This window comes from Wasmannia auropunctata, unplaced genomic scaffold (assembly GCF_000956235.1).
Source record: "Wasmannia auropunctata unplaced genomic scaffold, wasmannia.A_1.0 LD335828.1, whole genome shotgun sequence".
Classification (NCBI taxonomy): domain Eukaryota; kingdom Metazoa; phylum Arthropoda; class Insecta; order Hymenoptera; family Formicidae; genus Wasmannia; species Wasmannia auropunctata.
Genome location: NW_012027062.1, coordinates 66,456 through 86,642, shown reverse-complemented (window position 1 = coordinate 86,642; position 20,187 = coordinate 66,456). Strand labels below are relative to the sequence as shown.

The following is a 20,187-nucleotide window of genomic DNA, read 5'->3' as shown; positions in this document are numbered from 1 at the left end:
GGGGGAGAGGGAGGGCCTTGATTCGCATCGCTCGCGGAAACGACCAGTTTCCGCGAGCGATTAAATTTCGCGGAATTGATCAAATTGCCGATCCGTCGCGCTCGCTGAAATCCCGGGGAACAACCGACGCGCGGGTCGTCGCGGGATCAGCACAGTCGCTAAAAATCATCCTCCGCGCGCCGCTGCAGATCTCTCCGATCCGCTCCGGCGTGCGAGGCCGTATTTTATTATTACCGAGTCACCGTCAGGGCCGCGGTGGTGGATTATTAGCCGAGCCAGTGCCAGAGCCAGCCGACGTCGGCCGACCGCTATCAGCCGCGGCGCGGACAAAGGTACATCGGCGCGGTATCTACGGTACAAATCGTGACGAAGCGATCTCGCGCTTTCGCGCCGCCGGCGGTGGCGGACGGTGACAGTGGCGGTCGGCGGCGAAACGCGAAGGAAGTCCCGCCCGCGACGTCCGCAGCAGTTGCCCGCGTTCCCGTGTCCGCGTCTCGCTCGCGATCGCCCGTGGCGCGTGAAACACGTGCGTATGCAAATCGTCCGTTGGCGCGACACAAGACGCGAGTCCCGACGTGACAGCCCCGCTCGCAGCTCGCGCCCAGTGACGCCGTGCATCTATCGGAGCAGGCCCGAAGCCCGGAGGTGGAGGAGAGATGCCTGCGTCATCGTGTATCATCGGCGAGATCGATCGCGAAACATGATCGCGCCGCCTTACTATCCGCCTCCGCCGCGTTTTCCCATCTCGCTCGCGCGCCCAGTGACTCCTCGACGCAAGTAAATTGCCCTGGCGATCTGGCAGGCGGCCGGGTAAGTTGCCATGCGTATGTGCGACGGAGCGCGCGGTCGTTCGCTCGTAAGCGCGCGCGCGCGCGCGCGCGCACGCAGGAGAGACGACCGAGGATCGGTCTCTTGGTCGATCTCCGCGCGGCGATGACAACGACAACGGGTTCCGTCCGTGAAAAGCATCTCGCGATCACGTGCGACGCTTCCGCGGCTCACCATGCGTCGCGCGATTACGCTGCTATTATTGCGCGCGACGGACGATGCGCGGCGGCTCTCTCTCTCTCTCTCTCTCTCTCTCTCTCTCTCTCTCTCTCGCCCGCGGCTCAATTCCTCCGTACGTGTGTGGATAGTACGCGACGTCGCGACGCTGGCTCGGAAACGCGTCTCGGGAAACGGGCGCGATAGCTCCGCGATATTAATGAGTTCCGAGAAGGAAGGACCGTGGAAGAAGGAGTGCGCCGTCGTACGCGGTCGACGCGCGACGCGCGATGACGCGAACGTATGTAAATATCTAAAGGCGCAATTCCCGCGTCTCTCGCTCCTTGCAGCTCTACTTTAATGGATGGAGAGGAAGATTGCCAGCGGACGAAAGATGCCCGGGACGGCGCGCCGTCGCCGGGCGCTGCCCCGCTCTCGTCAGGGGAAGAAACGGATTGGGATAGCATGCTCAACACGGAGCGGCACCAGGGCGACCTCGGCGACATGACGTTCTGCATGGCCAACTACCTGAAGGAGACCATGAAGATGATGTTTATGATGCGCAGCCATCATATGCTGACTGACGTGATACTGGAGGTCGGTTCCGAACTGTTCCACGCGCATAAAGTTATTTTAGCAGCAGCTAGTCCCTACTTTAAGGTAAGCTTGACAGCCGTACGGAAAGTGTGACGTGCGTGTGTTTACTGTTTAACTCAAACTTAGTTGCTTATATTATCTCGTGTGCGAAGGAGGATTACGCCGCGGAAATTAGATGCGAGTGGTAAGTTGATAATGCTAACTGGCCTTAAAATTCCAGGCAATGTTCACTGGAGGACTGAAGGAATGCGAGATGACGAGGGTGAAGCTCCAGGGTGTCTGCCCAACCACGATGGCTCGCTTAATGTACTTCATGTATACCGGTCAAATAAGAGTCACTGAGATTACCGTGTGTTCGCTGCTGTCGGCAGCTACCATGTTCCAAGTACGTAAACAAACAAAATTTTAAAGAAGAGAAACATATGACGAGGGGAAAGTAATTGCATCGATAAATACATTCGAGCATTACAGGACTTGCTTGCTCCTGATATTTAAAACGTAATCGATAAATTGTGTTACAGGTTAGCAATGTGATAGATGCGTGCAGTGTCTTTCTGGAAAGACAGCTCGACCCCACGAACGCGATTGGAATCGCCAACTTCGCCGAGCAGCACGGCTGCCACGATCTGTACCATAAGGCGAATCAGTTCATCGTTCAGCACTTCAACCAGATATGCCAGGAGGAGGAGTTCCTGCAACTGTCCACCATACAGCTGGTGACGCTCATCAGGAAGGACGAGCTGAACGTGCAGGAGGAGAGGGAGGTCTACAACGCCGTGCTGAAGTGGGTCAAGTACAACGAGGAGGGGAGGCGGCCCAAGATGGAGCACATCCTGCACGCGGTACGCTGCCAGTACCTCACGCCGAACTTCCTGCGCGAGCAGATGAAGAACTGCGACGTGCTGAAGAAGGTGCCGGCGTGCCGCGAGTATCTGGCGCAGATCTTCAAGGATCTGACGCTGCACAAGAAGCCGGTCGTGAAGGAGCGTACGCCCAATACGCGGCGGGTGATATACATCGTCGGCGGTTTCTTCAAGAACTCCCTCGACGTCCTGGAGGGTTACAACGTCGACGAGAAGACGTGGACGCAGCACGCCAAGCTTATCGTCCCCAGATCCGGCCTGGGCGGTGCGTTTATCAAGGGAATGTTCTACGCGGTCGGCGGCAGACACAATTCACCGGGAAGCAGGTTAGCACTCGGATGCCGATTGGGTTTCGATGTCTCGGAGCTATAGTAATACGAGATGTCCTGGAAAAACTTGAAAAACTCAAATTCTCAAGAAACTTTTCCTGCCTGAAGAAGTAATGGAATTTTATTGGATCTCGGGGACTTTTTGTTAAGATTGTGTCTCTTTGATTTTCTTTTTATTTTACAAAAATTGAAGTGCTATATTTTTGGTATTAAAAGAGTGCCATGTAAGTTCTGTTTTATAAAGTTTTAAATGTTTAGATATTTAAATATGTTCCGATATATATTCCGTTTTTCTTTAACGAAATTCGCTACAAAATTTATATGTGATTCTTTATATTTGTAGCGGATTCTATTTTTTTATTGTATTTTTTAGAAATAGGAAATATTTTAAATGCAATGTAAAATGCTTTTGTTTTGTAGTGCTTTTTGTTTTCGATTTAATATTCAAGCAAATCTTGCATCTATGATCACATGAATGGAAAATAATCCAGATAAATTTCTTTTTGCTTTGCATCTAAAAATGCTCTAATTTTGCATGGAGATTTCAAAAATACTTAACAAATGAAAGAAATTTTATTCTGCAGTACATTATATATCAAGCAGCACGAAAAATATAGTTGACTCACTGCTCTCTATGCAAATGGTTCCAAATGCGAACGTTAAAGCCGGTGGTAACTTTGGAATATAGCTAAAAAAAGTCACACGACTTTTTTCAGGTACGACAGCGACTGGGTCGACAGATATAACCCAATGACGGATCAATGGCGACCATGCAGCCCAATGTCGGTGCCGAGGAACAGGCTCGGGGTCGCCGTTATGGACGGCTTGTTGTATGCTGTTGGTGGCAGCGCGGGCGCTGAGTACCATAACAGCGTCGAATGCTACGACCCGGATCAAGATATGTGGACCAGTGTGAAACCCATGCATTACAAGAGATTAGGCGTAGGAGTAGCGGTAGTGAATAGGTAATACTTTTGTCGCAACGCCGCTACTTGTCGAATGATAAAAATGTTAATCAAACAGTTACTTATGAAAACAAATTGCTGAATTTAAATTTCAAAGTAAATCATATTTAGACTATGACATCAGTATGTTAATTATATTATAATACAGATTACAATACTCTGGATGTCACATGATATTATTTGTTTCTTTTAATATTTCTTTTAAATATATAAACAGCGTACACCTTTCATTTCACTTGAAAACATCGGTGTATCGCATTTGAAAGAGCTTTGCGCATAAAATCTTCATGGCACAAGAGGTATGATCGTTCTTTCTGACAGATTGCTGTACGCGATCGGCGGCTTCGACGGCAAGAACCGGCTGAGCTCGGTGGAGTGTTACCATCCTGAGAACGACGAATGGACGATGGTGTCGCCGATGAAGTGCGGTCGCTCGGGGGCCGTTGCGGCCAGTCTGGGCCAGTACATATACATCATAGGCGGATACGACGGGAAATCGCAATTGAATTCGGTAGAGAGGTACGACACGGAGCGCGACATGTGGGAGAACGTGAGCAGCGTCACCATCGCCCGCAGTGCTCTCAGCGTCACCATCCTCGACGGCAAACTGTACGCGATGGGTGAGCACTAATCTATTTTGTCGAGAAAGAGTAAACTCTGCTTCTTCAGAGGATGCATGCTGTAGAAAATGACGTACACGTCCGATTTCTTTTTTTTTTTTTTCCAGGAGGATACGACGGTACGACGTTTTTAGACATAGTAGAAATTTACGATCCGACCCAGGACCAATGGACCCAAGGTGTGCCTATGACATCCGGAAGATCCGGCCACGCTAGTGCGGTGTCGTATTACCAGTGTCCCATACACTGCGATCATTTGGATTATAATATCTCGCTGGAAAAACCGCCGTCGTGATATACGGAATTGATACGCTTCTTAGGGGATATTCGAAAGTAAGGATAGTCTTTCATTCTTTTATTCGCGAGACAAAAAAAAATGTGGGACTGCAGAACGGAGTGCGGGACAAAAGTATCCATAAACTGTGGAATTGCGTGGCATAAAATGGGAAGGATGACGGATACGCAGTTATATCCTTCGATCGTAACTGAATTGAGAAGTGTATTATACTTAGACGACACGACGCGATGTCATCGAACGTGTCATCGAACCGGACCATATTCGGTCGGCTAGAAAATCGCGACTAGCCGACGGAAAGCGCTTTCTCGACAAAGCGAGATAACTTTCGTTTTTCTCGCGGTTCATCGAAGAGGACCAATTTATCTTATTTCGTTTAGGATAAATGCGACTGTGCTACATTTCATAGCTTTATCGGCTTTTTAATTATAGATGATTCTATAATTAATGCAAAATGTATAGAGAAGTAATATATAATGTACATATTCTGATGTCAATTAAGAAAATTATTTTCAAAGAAAATACGTATTGCGGAGGTTCTTTTTTTCTTAGCTCAATGCCAAACTACTCGTTATCTTTCGCCGCCGTCATCGTAATTTCCGTCGATTCGACTTATTGAAATTTTTTTTTAACAAAATTATTGCACGCCAATATCGGGCATTGCAATGCAAATTTTACGCGTGTCGATATCGACTTGAACTTATCTAAATGCCGAAGCGGAATACTTTTGCGGAAAGTTATGCAAGCGATGCTTGCATGTTTAAAATGGACGTTTAGAGGCAGAGATATAGCAGATAAATTCCGGCAGCATTAAAAAAGAAGCAATTTCTGTAAAATCTAATATCGCGCGTCGCATATCGCGCCGATAAATTTGTAATAGAATGGCGCACACCGAGTGCAAGTATATTACGTGCCCCATGTGCAAAGGTGCAGGTAGGAGAACGTTAATTACGATTGCAAAATCGTTTAACGTGCCGGTATTTATTCCGCGATAAAAACTATCTTAAAAGAATAATAATAATAAAGGTAAGTCTGCCACACGCGCGGCGACGGAAGTGAATTCCTTATCTATTCTACATGAGAGTGCAAATTCATTACAAGTTGCAAAAACGGAATTTGTCGAGGCGACGTATTCCGGGGCTTCGGGAGACCTGCGTTTTCCCACATTACCTGACAGGTACATCGGTTTAATTTGTTTCTACTGAAATTTCAATGTGAGGCGCAACATTAATTGTGAATTAAGCCAAATTAGCAAATTACAAAAATAAAATATGTATAAGTAATGAACGTTGAGTATATCGCTCTCATGTATGTTTATATGTATATTCTCATGTAGCAAATATCTGAAGGATGTTAATCCTACGGCCGTTTACGGGGAGGATGCATCTACGCTGGAGGGCGATTTTGCGGGGATACCGGAGGAATTTGTGAGTCCGCACGAGGCATTGAAACACGCCATGCAGAGCCTGAAGCAAAATCAGTGGCAGAGCAGCGTGTCGGCTCTGATAAAGCTGGCGCACATTTCGCGGGTTCAACCGGAATTGCTGGACGCCAGCATGCCTCGTATATATCGAACCTTGTGCAGGTCATTTGAGCAATTCCCACCGTATCTCTTTCGCCATCATACACTTTCGCTCGCTACAGTGCAACCTCGTATCATATTCGCAGCTTGTTGCGAAATACGAGGCCGCACGTCGTTAGAACTGTCTGCCAGGTAGCGATGGAGTTGTACAAGACGGTCCAGTGCACGCAGAGACCCGAATTCGACGAGCTCGCGGCCGCGCTGCTCTTGAAGAGCACGCACACGAACAAGGGAATCCGGAATGACGCCCAATGTGCCTTGGACTCCATGGTGTCGCACCTGCCACCCGCGACTTGTATTCGGATATTGGCCAGCGAGCACGGTGCTAGGTGATCGAATATGCACTCTTACCTCTATCTATGATTAAACCGAAATTTTTAACAATTATATTACATAATATCAATTATAATTAATTGATTTTTCGTTGTCGTATAATGGATCGTACACCTAATATGGAAATTTGAGTATTCACGCGCCTTTTACGTACAGCCACAAGAATCCGCTGATAAGAGCAACCGTGAGTCGATTGCTCTATAATATTATTAGCATTATTGGAGTGGAATGTTTATTGTCAAATTCGAATATCAAAGATACCCGCCGTAAGATATTCGCGATGTGTGCGAAATTTCTGCTCGACGGCAATAACGAAACGAGGTATTTTCTATTGAGAATAATTATATATCATATTTGCTTGATATTAAAATTTTTATTACGCTCATATAATGAATATAAATATATTAACTGCAAGGAATGATGCAAAAAAGACATTAAAAGCGATGATGGGCCATCCAGATTTTGATATGCTATTTTATCAGGACGTAGATTGGAAGATTATTAGCAGCATAGAAAAGCAATTAGTGTCTTTAAAGTACAGCCAAAGTCACAGCGTGTAATATTATCTGTGTTATTAATGTTATGTACCAAAAGTAATGATGATATTATAACCGTCCGTTTCTTAAATAATAAAATACGTTGGTATTAATTATAACATTATTAAGTTATTCTAAATACTATTAATATAATTGTCAATTTATTAGAATTAAGTGATAAACAGCCAATTAAATAGTTATATTGTTTACGAAATAATGTACAAAATGACACGAATGAACAATTTTTGAGAATTTAAATTTCTCGATGTCGACAACTCAGCAGGGCTCTTGATTCTTGCAGTCGATAAAATTACTGTCGGCTTTATCTTTGTAAAAAAAAAAGAAAAAAAATTCAAAATTTAAGTTTTCAAAAATTGAGAAAATCAGGAAAATGTAATTAGCTAAGAGGTGATTAATTAAAATCGTAAGAACCTCATTTCAAGAATTTTTTAAATCTAAAATTAAATTATACAATCAAATACTTTGCGTTAATATTCTATGAACATTTTTAAAATTATATATCGAAATACGCCTTTGTCTAAGTTTAAGTAATTGTTTAATTTTCATTGTTTAAATTAAATTTTGTACATTGTTACTACATACATAATACATGTATAAATAATTTTGAATTACCATAAGCGCTCTCTGCGCAGATCCGTGGACAGTGGCGCGCATCAGCTTCTCCGTGTTTATGACACTTTACTCCGAGGTTATATCGTAAATATGGCGCTCGCCATTACTTGAGACTTGAGACGCGAGACGCGAACATCGACGACGCGACCCCGGGATCCGCCGTGTTCCACAACGTCGCGGACTATCCCGTCGGCTTCCAGAGCGGGAGGGAGGGCGGCCAAAAAATGCCGTCAGGTCACTGCCGACGTCGCGCATCATCCACGTCGCAATTCTGCTCGATTTGAGATAAAGCGCGACGCGACGCGCGACGCAAACGCGCCGTGATGAAGTCCGTGTACAAGTTGTTCTTGCTGTGCCTTATCCTCGCCGCGCTGATAATACTGCTCAACGTGACCACCAATTTCCCCAACAAGCTCAACGACCAGCCGCCCGCGAGCCGGGAGCGCCTGGCGCTCTCGAAGAGGTACCCAGGTAGCCCGACGAGCGAGGTGACGATATGCGTGGTGGTGTGCGGGGACAGGCTGCACGAGGCCCTGACCATGCTGAAGTCGGCGCTGGTCTTCGCCAGCAGGCCCCTGCAGTTCGTCATACTGGCGGAGCAGAATCTGATACCGGCCTTCAGCGAGAAGCTGTCGGAGTGGCGGCTGATATCCAATAAGACCTTCGACTTCCTGGTGCGGCCCATCACCTTCCCGGACGGTAGCGACGTGGCGATGTGGAAGAAGCTGTTCAAGCCCTGCGCGGCGCAACGTCTGTTTCTACCGGTAAGCGGATCCTATATCGATGACTTCAACTTCAGCTGGCAATGTTTTTCTTTCTTTTTTTTTTTTTCGCGAGAGCGTGCAGTTGGATCTATACAGGATTTATGTTTCAGACCGTGCTAAACGACACGGACGCGGTGCTCTACGTGGATACGGACACCCTGTTCCTGGCACCGCCGGAGAAGGTCTGGGACGAGTTCAAGAAGATGAACTCCAGCCAGCTGGCGGCCCTCAGTCCCGAGCACGAGGATCCCAACACCGGCTGGTACAATCGATTCGCCAAGCATCCGTATTACGGCAAGCTGGGCGTCAATTCGGGGGTGATGCTGATGAATCTGACGAGAATGAGGGAGTTCCATTGGACGGACTACGTGATCCCCATCCACAGGGAGTACAGACTGAAGATAACCTGGGGCGATCAGGACATCATCAACATAATATTCCACTATCACCCGGAGAAGCTGTACGTGTACTCGTGCCGGTACAACTACCGGCCAGACCACTGCATGTACATGTCGGTGTGCGCGGAGGCGGAGAGGGAGGGCGCCCTGGTGCTGCACGGCTCCCGCGGCACGTTCCACTCGCAGAAGCAGCCGCCCTTCAAGGCCGTGTACCGCGCCATGCAGGAGTATCAGCTGAACACGGACCCGTACGACGAGCTGCTCGTGCCGATGAGGAGCTACCTGGCGATGGAGGACAAGTCCAACTGCGGCCGCGTCTCGAAGGTGTTCATCATCCAGCCGGAGCTGCATCTAGCCGCTCGTAACTTCTAAAACCTTCCACTCGTTTCGTAAGAAAAAAAAAAACGAAATTACGTACTCGCGCGCGAGCTTTTTGTCTTTGTATCCGTTTACAAAACCTTTTTAGACGCTCGTTTCGCGTTAATCGATATGGATGTTGTATACAACTATATTGAAGCAATAACGAATAGAGTGTAAGCATTCGTATATACGCGTATTCGCGAAGTTACTTTCGGCCGTGAAATACGTAAATATTATCTGCGCTCTTCCCGTCTCGGAAATTCTCAAGAGAGAGATTTTAGACCCTAAAAATACTTAACTACATAAATACTTATATGTATACATACTTACGTACGTGTCTTAACACATTATGGACTGGCGATTACTTAAAGAAACTAACGATAAAGGAGCCATCGCGATACACATGAGCATCCTGCTGCGTTATAAGCATCTTTACCGAGATTATTTTACTTTTCTTGACGACGATTGTTTACGCGATACGTAAGACAAACGGGATGTGCAAATTACGTCAAACGTCACTCGATTATCCGTGTCTGTTCGCGGGGAAACCGCGAACACACGCGGGCCCGTCCACAGTGTGTTAAGTCTAAAGAGTCCTAGACTCGAGATCCGCGAGCGTGATTCACGCGCGCAAATTTTAGAGAGTATAAACGCGTGTTATAATTCCAAGCGATTTCATATAGACTGAACTTTTTCTATAGTGCATTTGAGTTTTTTTGTTAACAAGTGCGCTATGTTGTTACTGTTTGTACGAGGTGCGATGCGGGGAATATGTTGTTATGCATTTTGTATCCAATACCTTTGGATTTGGACAATACTCGAGCGGTGCTGGGCGATCGGCGCTTCTTATCTTCGAAGGACTTTGGCCCTTAGGCAAGACACTGTGTTATCTCTCTCGCGATGTCGGTGTAGTGTACATACATACATAACGAGAGCTATCGTCTTTTTTTTTGTATTCGAGGCTTTCAAGGTATACTAAAAATGATAGATCAAAATCTTGAAAGAAGAAATCGGTCCATTGTTAATAACGTTTTGGTTCCATTGTTTTTTTTTTAGACGGGCCCTAAACGTGCAATCTATCGGAGATAAGTTCTGATCGCGAGACGCGGGACTACTTTGAAAGTGACTCACCTCACGTCTGATTTTACGAGTCTCTAAAAAATGGAAAATGATCTGCCTTCTTTTTTATACGAAAAATATAGTATTGGACTGTATTATTTTCAAAATAAGCGTCTCGGTATTTTAACGGGACATTAATTGATAATTGGTAATTGGTAAGTATAATGAGTATATGAATTGTAGTATTACATGCGTATAATGAATTGAATTCCGGCGAGAGTGTTCACGTTTTTACAGGATTTTTCTCACGATTTTTTATACGATACGGTTTTGTACGATACGCATTTTGCATCGTTCAACGACCCGGCGACACGATGCCATTTGTGATACTTTTCCTATAGGTATTGTATAATAAAGCTTAAATAAAAGATCTATAAATATACACGAAAGCGTGAATATGTATTTAATACGTAATTGACAATAATTTGCACGCGATGAAACATGGCTTTATGCGCTACGACATAATATACCAGGAAATTTAATCTATTGTTCCGTTCTTCACCATCCAAATATTTGTTCATTAAAGCAAACGGGCGTGCCCCTTGTATGTTGAAATAAAAGAACGATATGTTCTTTCGGGACGCAAGATTGCTTTAGAATAAATTTTTATGTATTTTTTTTTTCGAGATGTACTGTCTTTTACTATTCTAAAGAAATTCTTTTGCTCGCAACGGTGCGCGATTCTCATCCCATTGTTGGCGTTATGACGCAGCGACGGACTCCAGGCGGGCACGCTCGAGGGGGGTCGGAAGGCGCGAGAAGGGGCCGCGGCGCGATCAGTCCTCTCGCCGCTGCCTTTCCGGTCACGGTGGCACGCGAGCTCGTGAAATCGGCCTCGCGCGATTTTCTCTACCGCTACATAATGTTCTCTCGTGCCCGAAGGAAGTGTTATTAAAACGAATCGAAAGACACGTCGCACAGGTGGAACCCGTGTTCGAACCGTGTCGTCTACATCGGGGACGGTGGCGGGTTCATCGGCGAAATTTATTTTTTTCGGATATATACATCGTAGAGGCAGTTTAACAAATATGTGAAAAGGAGAACTTTAAGGTATATATTATTGCAAAAGCCTTGTCGCGTGACGTATGCGAACATCGCTCGTGCTAGAAAGGATTTTGCTCGAAAATCAAATTGCAACTATTCTCGAGCGGCAGATAAGTCAGATTTATTTCGCGCGATCGTAATGAGAATTATTTAAGAAAATGGCAATATAATGTCTTTATTTTAAATACGTTAATGTTATCGATCCTTCCTCTTCGTGTCTCCTCTAAGCTATGTAATTTTGGAGTACAGAATCCTCTCCGAAATAATTTCGATTTATAAAGGCAACTTGGTGAACAAAAGTGAGCCATTCAAGCCATGATCATAAGTGATCAGGCAGTGATTATATCTTAATTCCATCTTTCTGAAAATTATCTGTCTTATTCCTGGATTCTTAATTGTAAACGAGAATCAAAATTTTTTCTCTGAATCTTCACCGTGAAAATCGGCGTATAATAGAGAAGAAGCTAAACGGTCCGAGAGCTATCAATTTCGATTTTTAATTTCCGAAGATAAATTCCTCTATCAGCTTCTTTTCTCCTTCCTTCCGCCTCCGTTTTCCGCGGGATAATCGAGATCCAGCGTTATCGATCTTCGATCCACGAGCCGGCCCGACGCGGATCGCGAATCTCATTCGCGCCTGTAACGCGATAAGTATCGAGCGGGCGAGCGAGGCGATAACGGGTAAACGATAACGGGCGGACGAGTGGAAAGAAAGGGGTATTTGGGTCCCGGTGGTTGCCAGTTGCGACGACGAGCGCGTCGCGGCCGATTGCAGCTGCTCCGTTCGCCGCTCCATCGCGATCGCCGAATAAAGTGCGTTTTGTCGTGAAAATAAAACAATATACCTATCACAACACGGACGCGGATACGGACAGGTGCGCGCCGATCGTGGCGAGGAGGAAGAGGTGAGAGGCCGGTCTCTTCTCGGTTGCGCGTTCCGCACGGGCGTTGCGTGTTATTTGTACTCGCCGGCGTGTACTCGCTCGTAACATTACGGTATTGACGTGTGTGCATATACCGTTGTACAGGATGTCCCGAAAACTCGCCGGCAAGCAATTCCTACGTCGCGTATCGTTTGAGAAGATCTATTAAAAAAAAATAATAATAATAAAAGAAGTAGCTGAGGCTCTGTTACTTTCGCTGCGTTACGTCCCGATACTCGCGCGAAACCTGCTACATTTACCTCGCTTGTCTCTCGCGCGACACACTCGCGTTGCAGCCGTGCGTGACGACGATAAAACGAAAAGTCAAATTATTACGTTACGTAATTATACCTGCCGCACGAGTCGCGACGTCAGCCTCCGGAGAGGTTTTTATCTTCGCGCCGTATTGCCGCATTAATTGAAGACGCGATAAGCGAGCGTTTCTGTTTTGTAAGCTTTGACCGGATGGTTGAACAATCAAGCGACTCTCTCTCTCGAGAATTGCTCCCCGGTACGCGTTAGCGTACCGTGGAAATAAATGTCAAACGGTAAAATGTTTGGATCCAGTAGCCGTGTCTATGCGCGAGATATGTAAATGTTATACAGTCGGCGTATACACGCCGTTAATTAGTCGGCGGAGCGAGGCGAACAGTTAATGAAGGAAAGGAAATCTCTCACGGATATCTCTCTGATATGCGTGCGCTCCGTTTTTCATTATTTTTTTTTAGCCGGATTCGCGTCGGAAATTTTTCTAATTTTTCGTATAGTTGAACGCGCGCATGCCAGCAATTAAGGCGAACGAGCTCGATGAGGAGATGCGCGGGGCACGATCTCCTTCTGGACTCGTCCAGAGACGATTGACCGTAATCGGAGACAATTGGAATGGCGATATTGCGCGCCGTGGACAATTTGCATTGTCGTCGCGGGAGAATAGCCGTTTACGAAATCCGCGGCGGCTTACAATTAGCCAGAGATTGCGACGCGACGCCAACGATCTGTAAATCGAATCCGCCTGTGTGTCCATTCGTGGAAGTCACATCAGGAGTAATAAAAGTGACCTGTTATCGTCGCGAATTTTTTTAACGCCGTCCTACGTTGAATGAGATAAAATTACTGACGACGCACACGAGATATTCCGTCATAATCCCTCGTCATAATTCCTCTAATATAACATTAATTAATAAATTAGCTTATCATTATTAATTCGGAAATCATTTAAATATCTTCTTCAGAAAGAAAAAGACATCAAGTATATTTATACGAACTATGCTCGAAGACGAAGTGAATTTCTGACTCCGTCAAAGATAAAAGATATATACGCTTTACGATTGTCGCATACGCGCGTCGCGTCGCAAAAATACGCGGAATTTGCACATTCGCAGTTATCAGATCAATCGAAATCGGACCGGTTCGAGTTTCCGACTTAATTATTTACCGCTATTTATAGCCGGAAAAGAAACGTATTGGAGATTTAAAATAATCTAGATAACGATTGCGTCATGTTACCTTAAGATCTGTGGCGAAAATAACGAAAGAGTAACAGTTTGCGAATGGCGAATGGGTAATTTTGCCATAATATTTTCCTGCTGCACTTTTATTATCATTGCGTAATGATGATCGGCAAGAACAACGTTTTTCTAACGCACTCGCGTGACGCCGGACATCAAACGTCGCGCGGATTTCATGATAGTTCACAATCAGATTGAGCGCGTGCGGTGAAACATTGCTGATGAGAAATGACACAGGTGAAATTAAAAGACGGGAAATTGTAATTAGTACGAGCCGTGTCAGGCGTTCGGCGTGACGCAACACTAACGTTGCGATTTAATTGTTATTATTATTGTCCGAGGTCTCAGAATCCCGCGATTTAGATCGCAGATTTCGACTCGCGATCGCGACGTTGTTATCGCGCGCGATTAAGTTAAAACTTAAAATTGTGCGCATCCGATGAATATAATTCTCAGGCATTCCGTCAGACGTCCATCTATCGATTTCATGTATTCTCAATACCGAACACTGCAGATCATATAAAAAAAGAGATACGATATAATCATCGACATTGGTCTAATTAAATAAAAAATTACAAATTTGCGAGAATAACGGTATACCTTGTAAAACTTTCGGCGGATGAATCCGAATTAAGTCACACGAGGTAGCGGAGGAAGACATGCCGACATTACGCCTCGTCGAAAGAGGATGATTCAGTCGAATAATGAGTACCGTATGAAAGAAGACCGCAATTTACGGTCTTGGTGGCGCGAATCGTAAACGAGGCGCCCGACGAGGAAGGCTCGGACTTATTTGGAAAGAGGCCTTATGTTATAAACCGTTTGCGTTTACATTTTCGAGGCTTCTTCGCGGGAAGAAGACGTCGACTTCCCCGTGGAAGACAACGAGACGTCGCGCCCGAGAGGCGCGTACCCTTAATTAATACGCGCGTAATTGTTCCGTGCGCGTGATGCCCGCGGTCGGCGCACGTGAGTGATTTCGTACAAAGTTCGAGATAGGTATATAGCGGAGAAGAAACGAGCGCGAGTATATATATGTAATAGATACTCACGGCGACGTAACATGTGGCCGATACTTGCTTTTATCTCCCTGCGCGCGGCCGGCGGAATTGCAATTACCGTGTGCTCCCCCCGTGGTTCTCATTTTTCTTTTATCTGACGTCAATATACCGTCGCAAACCGAAGAATCGAACGCGTATTCGTATAGTCGAGCGATTATTGATCCGGTCGCAACGACACAACGATCGTTAATTTAACTTCTTATCCACGCACCTCGATTTTTCCTGTTGCGCTTCTTATTAGACGCAACGAGAAAATAAAAATTTTCGAGCCTCGAAATTTTCTTTAATCAGATTTTCTTTGTGCTAGTCAAATATACAATCTTTGGAGTGTAGGGAAAATATCGTGAAAAATCGTTGAGATTCTCCAGAACTCGTGGTCGATTAGAACAATAATTATATGAATCATGTAGAGAAATCATTAATCTATTACAGTACAGATTAAAATAATTTTGACAAATGTGCGATATTATTTAGTCTCACTATCATATTATTGCAATATTCCATAAAAAATTTAACAGACTTATGAGCTGTAAATAATCCTTTAAAAATACACGAATAACTCTTATAATAGCATATATCATTATCAGGATCATGGCGATTCCGCCTTGAGATATGTAGAAGCGTGAAAAGATCGAGGGCCGGTGCTCATCGCGCGTATCTCTCAAGTTATCAATCTGCCCGGTTTCGATAACTCAATTTCGCAATGAGGATTCCAGCCAGTGTAATCGTCACGCCGGATTATGCGCTTAATATAACGGAGCTCTTCTTTGTACAATAATTTATTCCGCGCAGACTCGAGGATGCCGCTGTTCAAGGCGCGGGCCACACCGAGACCGCCGGTAAGTCCGATAACGCCGGAGAAGGCTGCGAACGGCGTGCAGTATCACACTAGCAACCTGCACCAACATCCTCATCATCAGGCCGGCGGCGGTGACAACGGTCATGACAGCGGTGCGAGCGGTAACGGTAACGGTAGCAGCCGGTCGGGCAACGGCGGCGCTCCGCCTCTTCAGCGCGAGCAGACGAGATCGCCGCCCCGGGACCCGAGGCCGTCGACGCTGGTCTTCCACTGTCAACTGGCCCACGGCAGTCCCACGGGGCTGATATCGGACTTCAGCAATGTCCGCGAGCTGTACCAGAAGATCGCCGAGCGCTACGACCTGCCCGCGGAGGAGGTGAGGCTTGCTGCAAAAACAGTCAGGACTTTCTTCTCGAGAGAAGAAAGGCTTCGCTGGTGCATGTCGAAGGTTTCGACCTTGTCGTTGATTTGTTGAGCTGCTTTTTTTTTGTAGCAGAGGCAGAATCGGTTGAAACTAGAACGTTGAAACTTATATTATATCAATGTAGTTTCTAGATTTTACTTCATTTTCATTTTACGGTACGTGCTTGTCTGCTCTCTCGTTTAATGCCAATTACTAGAACGTTCCTCAATTCTCGCGAGTCCGTTTTTTCGTAAATTTTACTTTCGCCAAAGCGAAGTTATCTCATGTCCGGCTCGCTTCTCCCGGAAGCGAAAGAAATAGCGGTTCGGGAAGCGAATTCGGATATCACGCGAAGATCTGTATGAGTAACAATGCTGCGAAATGCGGGAAAAGTTATATAAATTCTCCTTTACATTTGGAGAAATCGGCAACGCTCCAGGACGAAGGCCATCCGAGTAGATGGTAATGGAGCGTCGCTCGGAAAGTGGAAACCTCGCTCGGTGTTTCCAGCGCGAAGCGTCCCACGTAGGGAGAAACGACACCGGACGCAGGAAGCGCCGGTCACGGACCGTGGCCTCTCTCTCGTCGACCTAGCGGATATGTCTCTCGGCGAGAGAGAGAGAGAGAGAGAGAGAAAGAGAGAGAGAGAGAGGAGAGAGAGCCACGTGTAATTCGTCGTGTAAACGCGGTCGTCGCGATGTAACCAGGTCGCTCGTCGACTCGTTATGAGTCGTTTAAAGTGCGACGGGGTCTAGCTTCTCTTGGTTAAGCAAACTGTCGCAGCGTTGCGACGATGGGTGAATTAGAAAAATAAATCTGGATGTAATTTAAACAAAATATTTGCAGTAATTAAAATCAGATATCAATGATCGAAATTAAGTCGGTTAAATGATCGTCACGAAAGAGTTGCATTAAATCTAAGAGCGAAACGAAAAGACATTTCAATAAAAGTAAATTTAATATACATAACGATAAAGCAAATTTAAATAGTAATTTTTGTAAAATTTGGAAGATATATGGTGGAGGAGTAAGGGAGGGTTAAGTGTTCAATGTTAAAAATAAAACGAAATTTTGACGTTTCAGATTCTTTTTTGCACGCTCAACACGCACAAAGTGGACATGACGGAACTGTTGGGCGGACAAATTGGCGTGGGTGACTTCATATTCGCACATAAGAAAGGTCGCTATTCATTATACATTTGAGCAAATTAGATTAATTAGAAAGCATACAAATTGTATAAGTAAAAAATCAAAAGCAATTAACGCGTTTTCGGCGCAGGTCGGCCGAAAGAAATCGAGCTGGTGAAAACGGATGACGCGTTGGGCCTGACGATCACCGACAACGGCGCCGGTTACGCTTTCATAAAGCGCATAAAGGAGGGTTCCGTGATCGACAGGATAAAGGTGATCGAGGTCGGCGATCACATCGAGAGGATTGACTCGACCAGCCTGGTCGGCAGGCGGCACTTCGAGGTGGCGAAGATGCTGAAGGACATACCGAAGGGCTCGAGGTTCACGCTGAGGCTGGTGGAGCCGCAGAAGAACGGCTTCGGCAGCATCGGACCGCGCGGTGATCTGAAGAAGGGAAAGAAGGCCGGCTACGGGTCCGGCAAGGAGACCCTGAGATTCAAGGCCGACGGTAGCGCGCAAATCGTAGAGCAGGTGCGTATAGAATAGGAACGATGGTGAACGGATTTCGGTGAAGTGATGCATCTCGTAGGACAAATAATAAGTATAGCGTTCTCTGTATATCTTATATATGTTTATATGTATTCTCTGTATATATGTTTTTCTGATATTGATCTTTAAAAAAGACGAGTACACTAAATATTAGTTTCCTTTCTGTTATAAGATCTTTGGATTACTTATAGATACCACTTTGATATTATAACTTATTTATCACTTCGGCGTACCGCCCAGCTGAATGAATAACAGCGTACGTGCCGCTGAGCGATAAACATAAAATTCTTAAGAACATAAAATAAATATTTGCGCAGATTGATGATGCCGCTGTGATAGGCGTGGAGAAGATTAATACTATCTTGGAGAGTTTCATGGGAATCTCCGATACAGAGTTGGGTAAGTTCTATATCTAGTTCAATCTAGCTATGATATAATAGAAGCGAGTGTGTGTAACAACATATCAATATAGATTTTCTGATAGATAATTTTTGAGATCGCACTCTCTTTCTCTCTCTTTTTATTTTACCGAAGACTGATATTCGATTGTTATGTCCTTGTGCAGCCACGCAAATCTGGGAGCTTGCCGATGGCAAATGCAACAGTATAGACTTCGCCGAGGCGATAGACAACTCCGACTTGGAGGACTTTGGCTTCACCGACGAGTTCGTGATCGAATTGTGGGGCGCCGTGACGGATGCCAGAGCGGGCCGCCATCGATGACGTGATGATCATCAGCACTGCGAACGCTGAGTGGCGGAGTGATTATAGACGAAATTATCTGTGAACGGACAACGAAGTGTACTAGCTTTTCTATAATCGAAGAAAACGACGTTCGTTCATTATCGTGTTACCGTGATCCAGAGGCCTACTCGTGGACGCCGCGTTTAGCTCCAGTCGTGATTTCTCTTTTCTTTGAATCTTTTTATTGTAAAAATTAAATAATTTGGTTTGCGAATGCTCTTTAAAATTTCAAATGCGGAATAATCGAGGGCTCGGCGTATCCGGTCCTAAATGCGCGGCGAAGATGTAGGCTGAAATCTACAATATTCCGTATCGTATCGTACATATATTGTGTCATATGGCAAGAGCATATAGGCTCAAATTGAAGGAAAAGAGGACAAGGAAAGGAATCTTTTACAGATTGCGCAGAAAATTGATAATGAAGCTTTTCTGGCCTTCACGGCGAAAAGAGAGAATTTCAATATTATTTGTAAGGTATTATCCTATAGGATTATATTAAAAAAAGTATTATTAAGTTGTGCGCTGCAAAATTTTTGTCTCTTTTCTTTTGCATTAAAGCACCGATCTCGATTTTCTTGTAATCGCGAAACGATCCTGTTTATTCAAATCGATATCGACCTGTGCGAAAAGCACGCGGAAAACAAATATCTGTTAGTGCGGCGATTAGTATTGATTATTCAAACGATAGAGTAAACATGTTGATTGGCGTTATCAAGCGACGTCATCGCGTTGGTATCGTTATCGATGATATTATTCCAACACTCGAGCCGTATTAGTATTCATTAATATAATAATCGACTCAGGCAACTGTTTAAAAGACCTCTCAAATAAGACACACGTCTCTTTGGTGAAATATCTCAAAGATTTATAATCTGGCATTCTGGTATTTAATGTTCTCCAGGGAGCATTCGGAAGATATATATATAACAGTATGGATTAATATATTTTAATACACATATATAAGTTTACGCGAGATATGAGTATAAGCGAGAAAAACATTATTATATTCAGTCCCGAGAATAATAAAGTCTTTGTAACAAACGAATGATTTTTATCGATTCCACACACGTACACGCACACACATCGGATAAATACAGAGTATAAAACCTGCAAGTGTTCTGATATCGCTATATTTACGCAATGTAATTCTGCCGGTTTCACAGCTCGGCTGCATTTACTATCTGAGATAACGACAGCGGTATTGGAGAAATCAGTCGTGTCTTCTCTGTTGAAACATTATTTATCAGATATATAAAGAACAGAGGTCGTATAATTCTGGCATTATTCGTGCTTGAAGTCTTTACGTGTTGCAAATCAAGTTTTCCATTTTGCGCAACTGCATGTTCTTGCAGAGCGGCGAACGTGGAGCAAGAGTTTTAACTAATTTTGCGCCTATTAAAAATAATGTACGGAACATTTTACAAATTCTTATAGATATCAATATGACATACGATTAAGTATATTAATATAACAAATACAATAAATAATAAGAGCACTTATTTTTTTAATAATTATTTTTGTGCTGCAACTAAATCAAACAAATGCTGACCCACAAAATTCTTTTGCTTATATGTTTATACAATTAATTAATCGCTATAGTCTGGTCGACAAAATTGCAGGTAAAATTATCGAGAAGTCGTGTGGAGA

General features: G+C 44.8%; 4 protein-coding genes across 10 annotated transcripts in view; all 4 read left to right on the top strand.

Annotated features, from left to right (window-relative positions):
- LOC105455845 (kelch-like ECH-associated protein 1) overlaps positions 1-4,735 on the top strand; it is a 5,581-nt gene extending 846 nt beyond the window's left edge. For 2 of the 3 annotated variants that reach the window (XM_011699485.1, XM_011699487.1), the window contains exons 2-7: positions 1,335-1,644; positions 1,802-1,966; positions 2,103-2,770; positions 3,490-3,738; positions 4,060-4,358; positions 4,466-4,735. In XM_011699485.1, the coding sequence (XP_011697787.1) occupies positions 1,335-1,644; positions 1,802-1,966; positions 2,103-2,770; positions 3,490-3,738; positions 4,060-4,358; positions 4,466-4,653 (1,879 nt within the window). In that variant the 3' untranslated portion in view covers positions 4,654-4,735. Of the gene's footprint in view, positions 1-335; positions 811-1,334; positions 1,645-1,801; positions 1,967-2,102; positions 2,771-3,489; positions 3,739-4,059; positions 4,359-4,465 lie in introns of those variants that run through there. The other variant, XM_011699486.1, reaches the window with a different exon arrangement.
- A 454-nt stretch (positions 4,736-5,189) lies between these two features.
- On the top strand, positions 5,190-7,217 carry LOC105455844. 2 transcript variants are annotated; one of them, XM_011699483.1, is made up of 6 exons: positions 5,190-5,580; positions 5,680-5,830; positions 5,990-6,238; positions 6,322-6,564; positions 6,725-6,889; positions 6,984-7,217. In XM_011699483.1, exons 1-6 carry the CDS (start codon positions 5,535-5,537, stop codon positions 7,126-7,128), a joined length of 999 nt encoding a protein of 332 aa, XP_011697785.1. In that variant the 5' UTR covers positions 5,190-5,534; the 3' UTR covers positions 7,129-7,217. The 2 variants fall into 2 exon arrangements, with proteins under 2 accessions (XP_011697785.1, XP_011697784.1); XM_011699482.1 differs by having other exon boundaries at positions 5,191-5,586.
- Positions 7,218-7,324: 107 nt separating this feature from the next.
- On the top strand, positions 7,325-10,760 carry LOC105455843 (glucoside xylosyltransferase 1). 3 transcript variants are annotated; one of them, XR_975164.1, is made up of 3 exons: positions 7,325-8,501; positions 8,612-10,229; positions 10,316-10,760. XR_975164.1 is itself a non-coding variant. In XM_011699481.1 (2 exons), the coding sequence occupies exons 1-2, from the start codon at positions 8,061-8,063 to the stop codon at positions 9,269-9,271; spliced, it is 1,101 nt and encodes a 366-aa protein (XP_011697783.1). In that variant the 5' UTR covers positions 7,325-8,060; the 3' UTR covers positions 9,272-10,760. The 3 variants fall into 3 exon arrangements, 1 of the variants encoding a protein (XP_011697783.1); XR_975165.1 differs by having other exon boundaries at positions 8,612-10,533; positions 10,616-10,760; XM_011699481.1 differs by having other exon boundaries at positions 8,612-10,760.
- Positions 10,761-11,171: 411 nt separating this feature from the next.
- On the top strand, positions 11,172-19,585 carry LOC105455842 (PDZ domain-containing protein GIPC3). Of its 2 annotated transcripts, none has more exons than XM_011699480.1 (6): positions 11,172-11,428; positions 15,707-16,089; positions 17,200-17,296; positions 17,396-17,778; positions 18,114-18,195; positions 18,362-19,585. In XM_011699480.1, exons 2-6 carry the CDS (start codon positions 15,715-15,717, stop codon positions 18,517-18,519), a joined length of 1,095 nt encoding a protein of 364 aa, XP_011697782.1. In that variant the 5' UTR covers positions 11,172-11,428; positions 15,707-15,714; the 3' UTR covers positions 18,520-19,585. The 2 variants fall into 2 exon arrangements, with proteins under 2 accessions (XP_011697782.1, XP_011697781.1); XM_011699479.1 differs by lacking the exon at positions 11,172-11,428 and adding an exon at positions 12,055-12,327.
- Positions 19,586-20,187: the final 602 nt, after the last annotated feature.

What these genes read in the sequence shown, in the direction of transcription:
- LOC105455844 (XM_011699482.1), top strand. Translation starts at nt 5,535, where the DNA reads ATGGCGCACACCGAGTGCAAGTATATTACGTGCCCCATGTGCAAAGGT. An exon ending in TTTCCCACATTACCTGACAG is followed by an intron (nt 5,831 to 5,989) that starts GTACATCGGTTT and finishes ATTCTCATGTAG; the next exon opens with CAAATATCTGAAGGATGTTA. An exon ending in GCCAGCGAGCACGGTGCTAG is followed by an intron (nt 6,565 to 6,724) that starts GTGATCGAATAT and finishes TTTTACGTACAG; the next exon opens with CCACAAGAATCCGCTGATAA.
- LOC105455843 (XM_011699481.1), top strand. Translation starts at nt 8,061, where the DNA reads ATGAAGTCCGTGTACAAGTTGTTCTTGCTGTGCCTTATCCTCGCCGCG. An exon ending in CGCAACGTCTGTTTCTACCG is followed by an intron (nt 8,502 to 8,611) that starts GTAAGCGGATCC and finishes TTTATGTTTCAG; the next exon opens with ACCGTGCTAAACGACACGGA.
- LOC105455842 (XM_011699480.1), top strand. Translation starts at nt 15,715, where the DNA reads ATGCCGCTGTTCAAGGCGCGGGCCACACCGAGACCGCCGGTAAGTCCG. An exon ending in ACGACCTGCCCGCGGAGGAG is followed by an intron (nt 16,090 to 17,199) that starts GTGAGGCTTGCT and finishes TTGACGTTTCAG; the next exon opens with ATTCTTTTTTGCACGCTCAA. An exon ending in AATCTCCGATACAGAGTTGG is followed by an intron (nt 18,196 to 18,361) that starts GTAAGTTCTATA and finishes GTCCTTGTGCAG; the next exon opens with CCACGCAAATCTGGGAGCTT.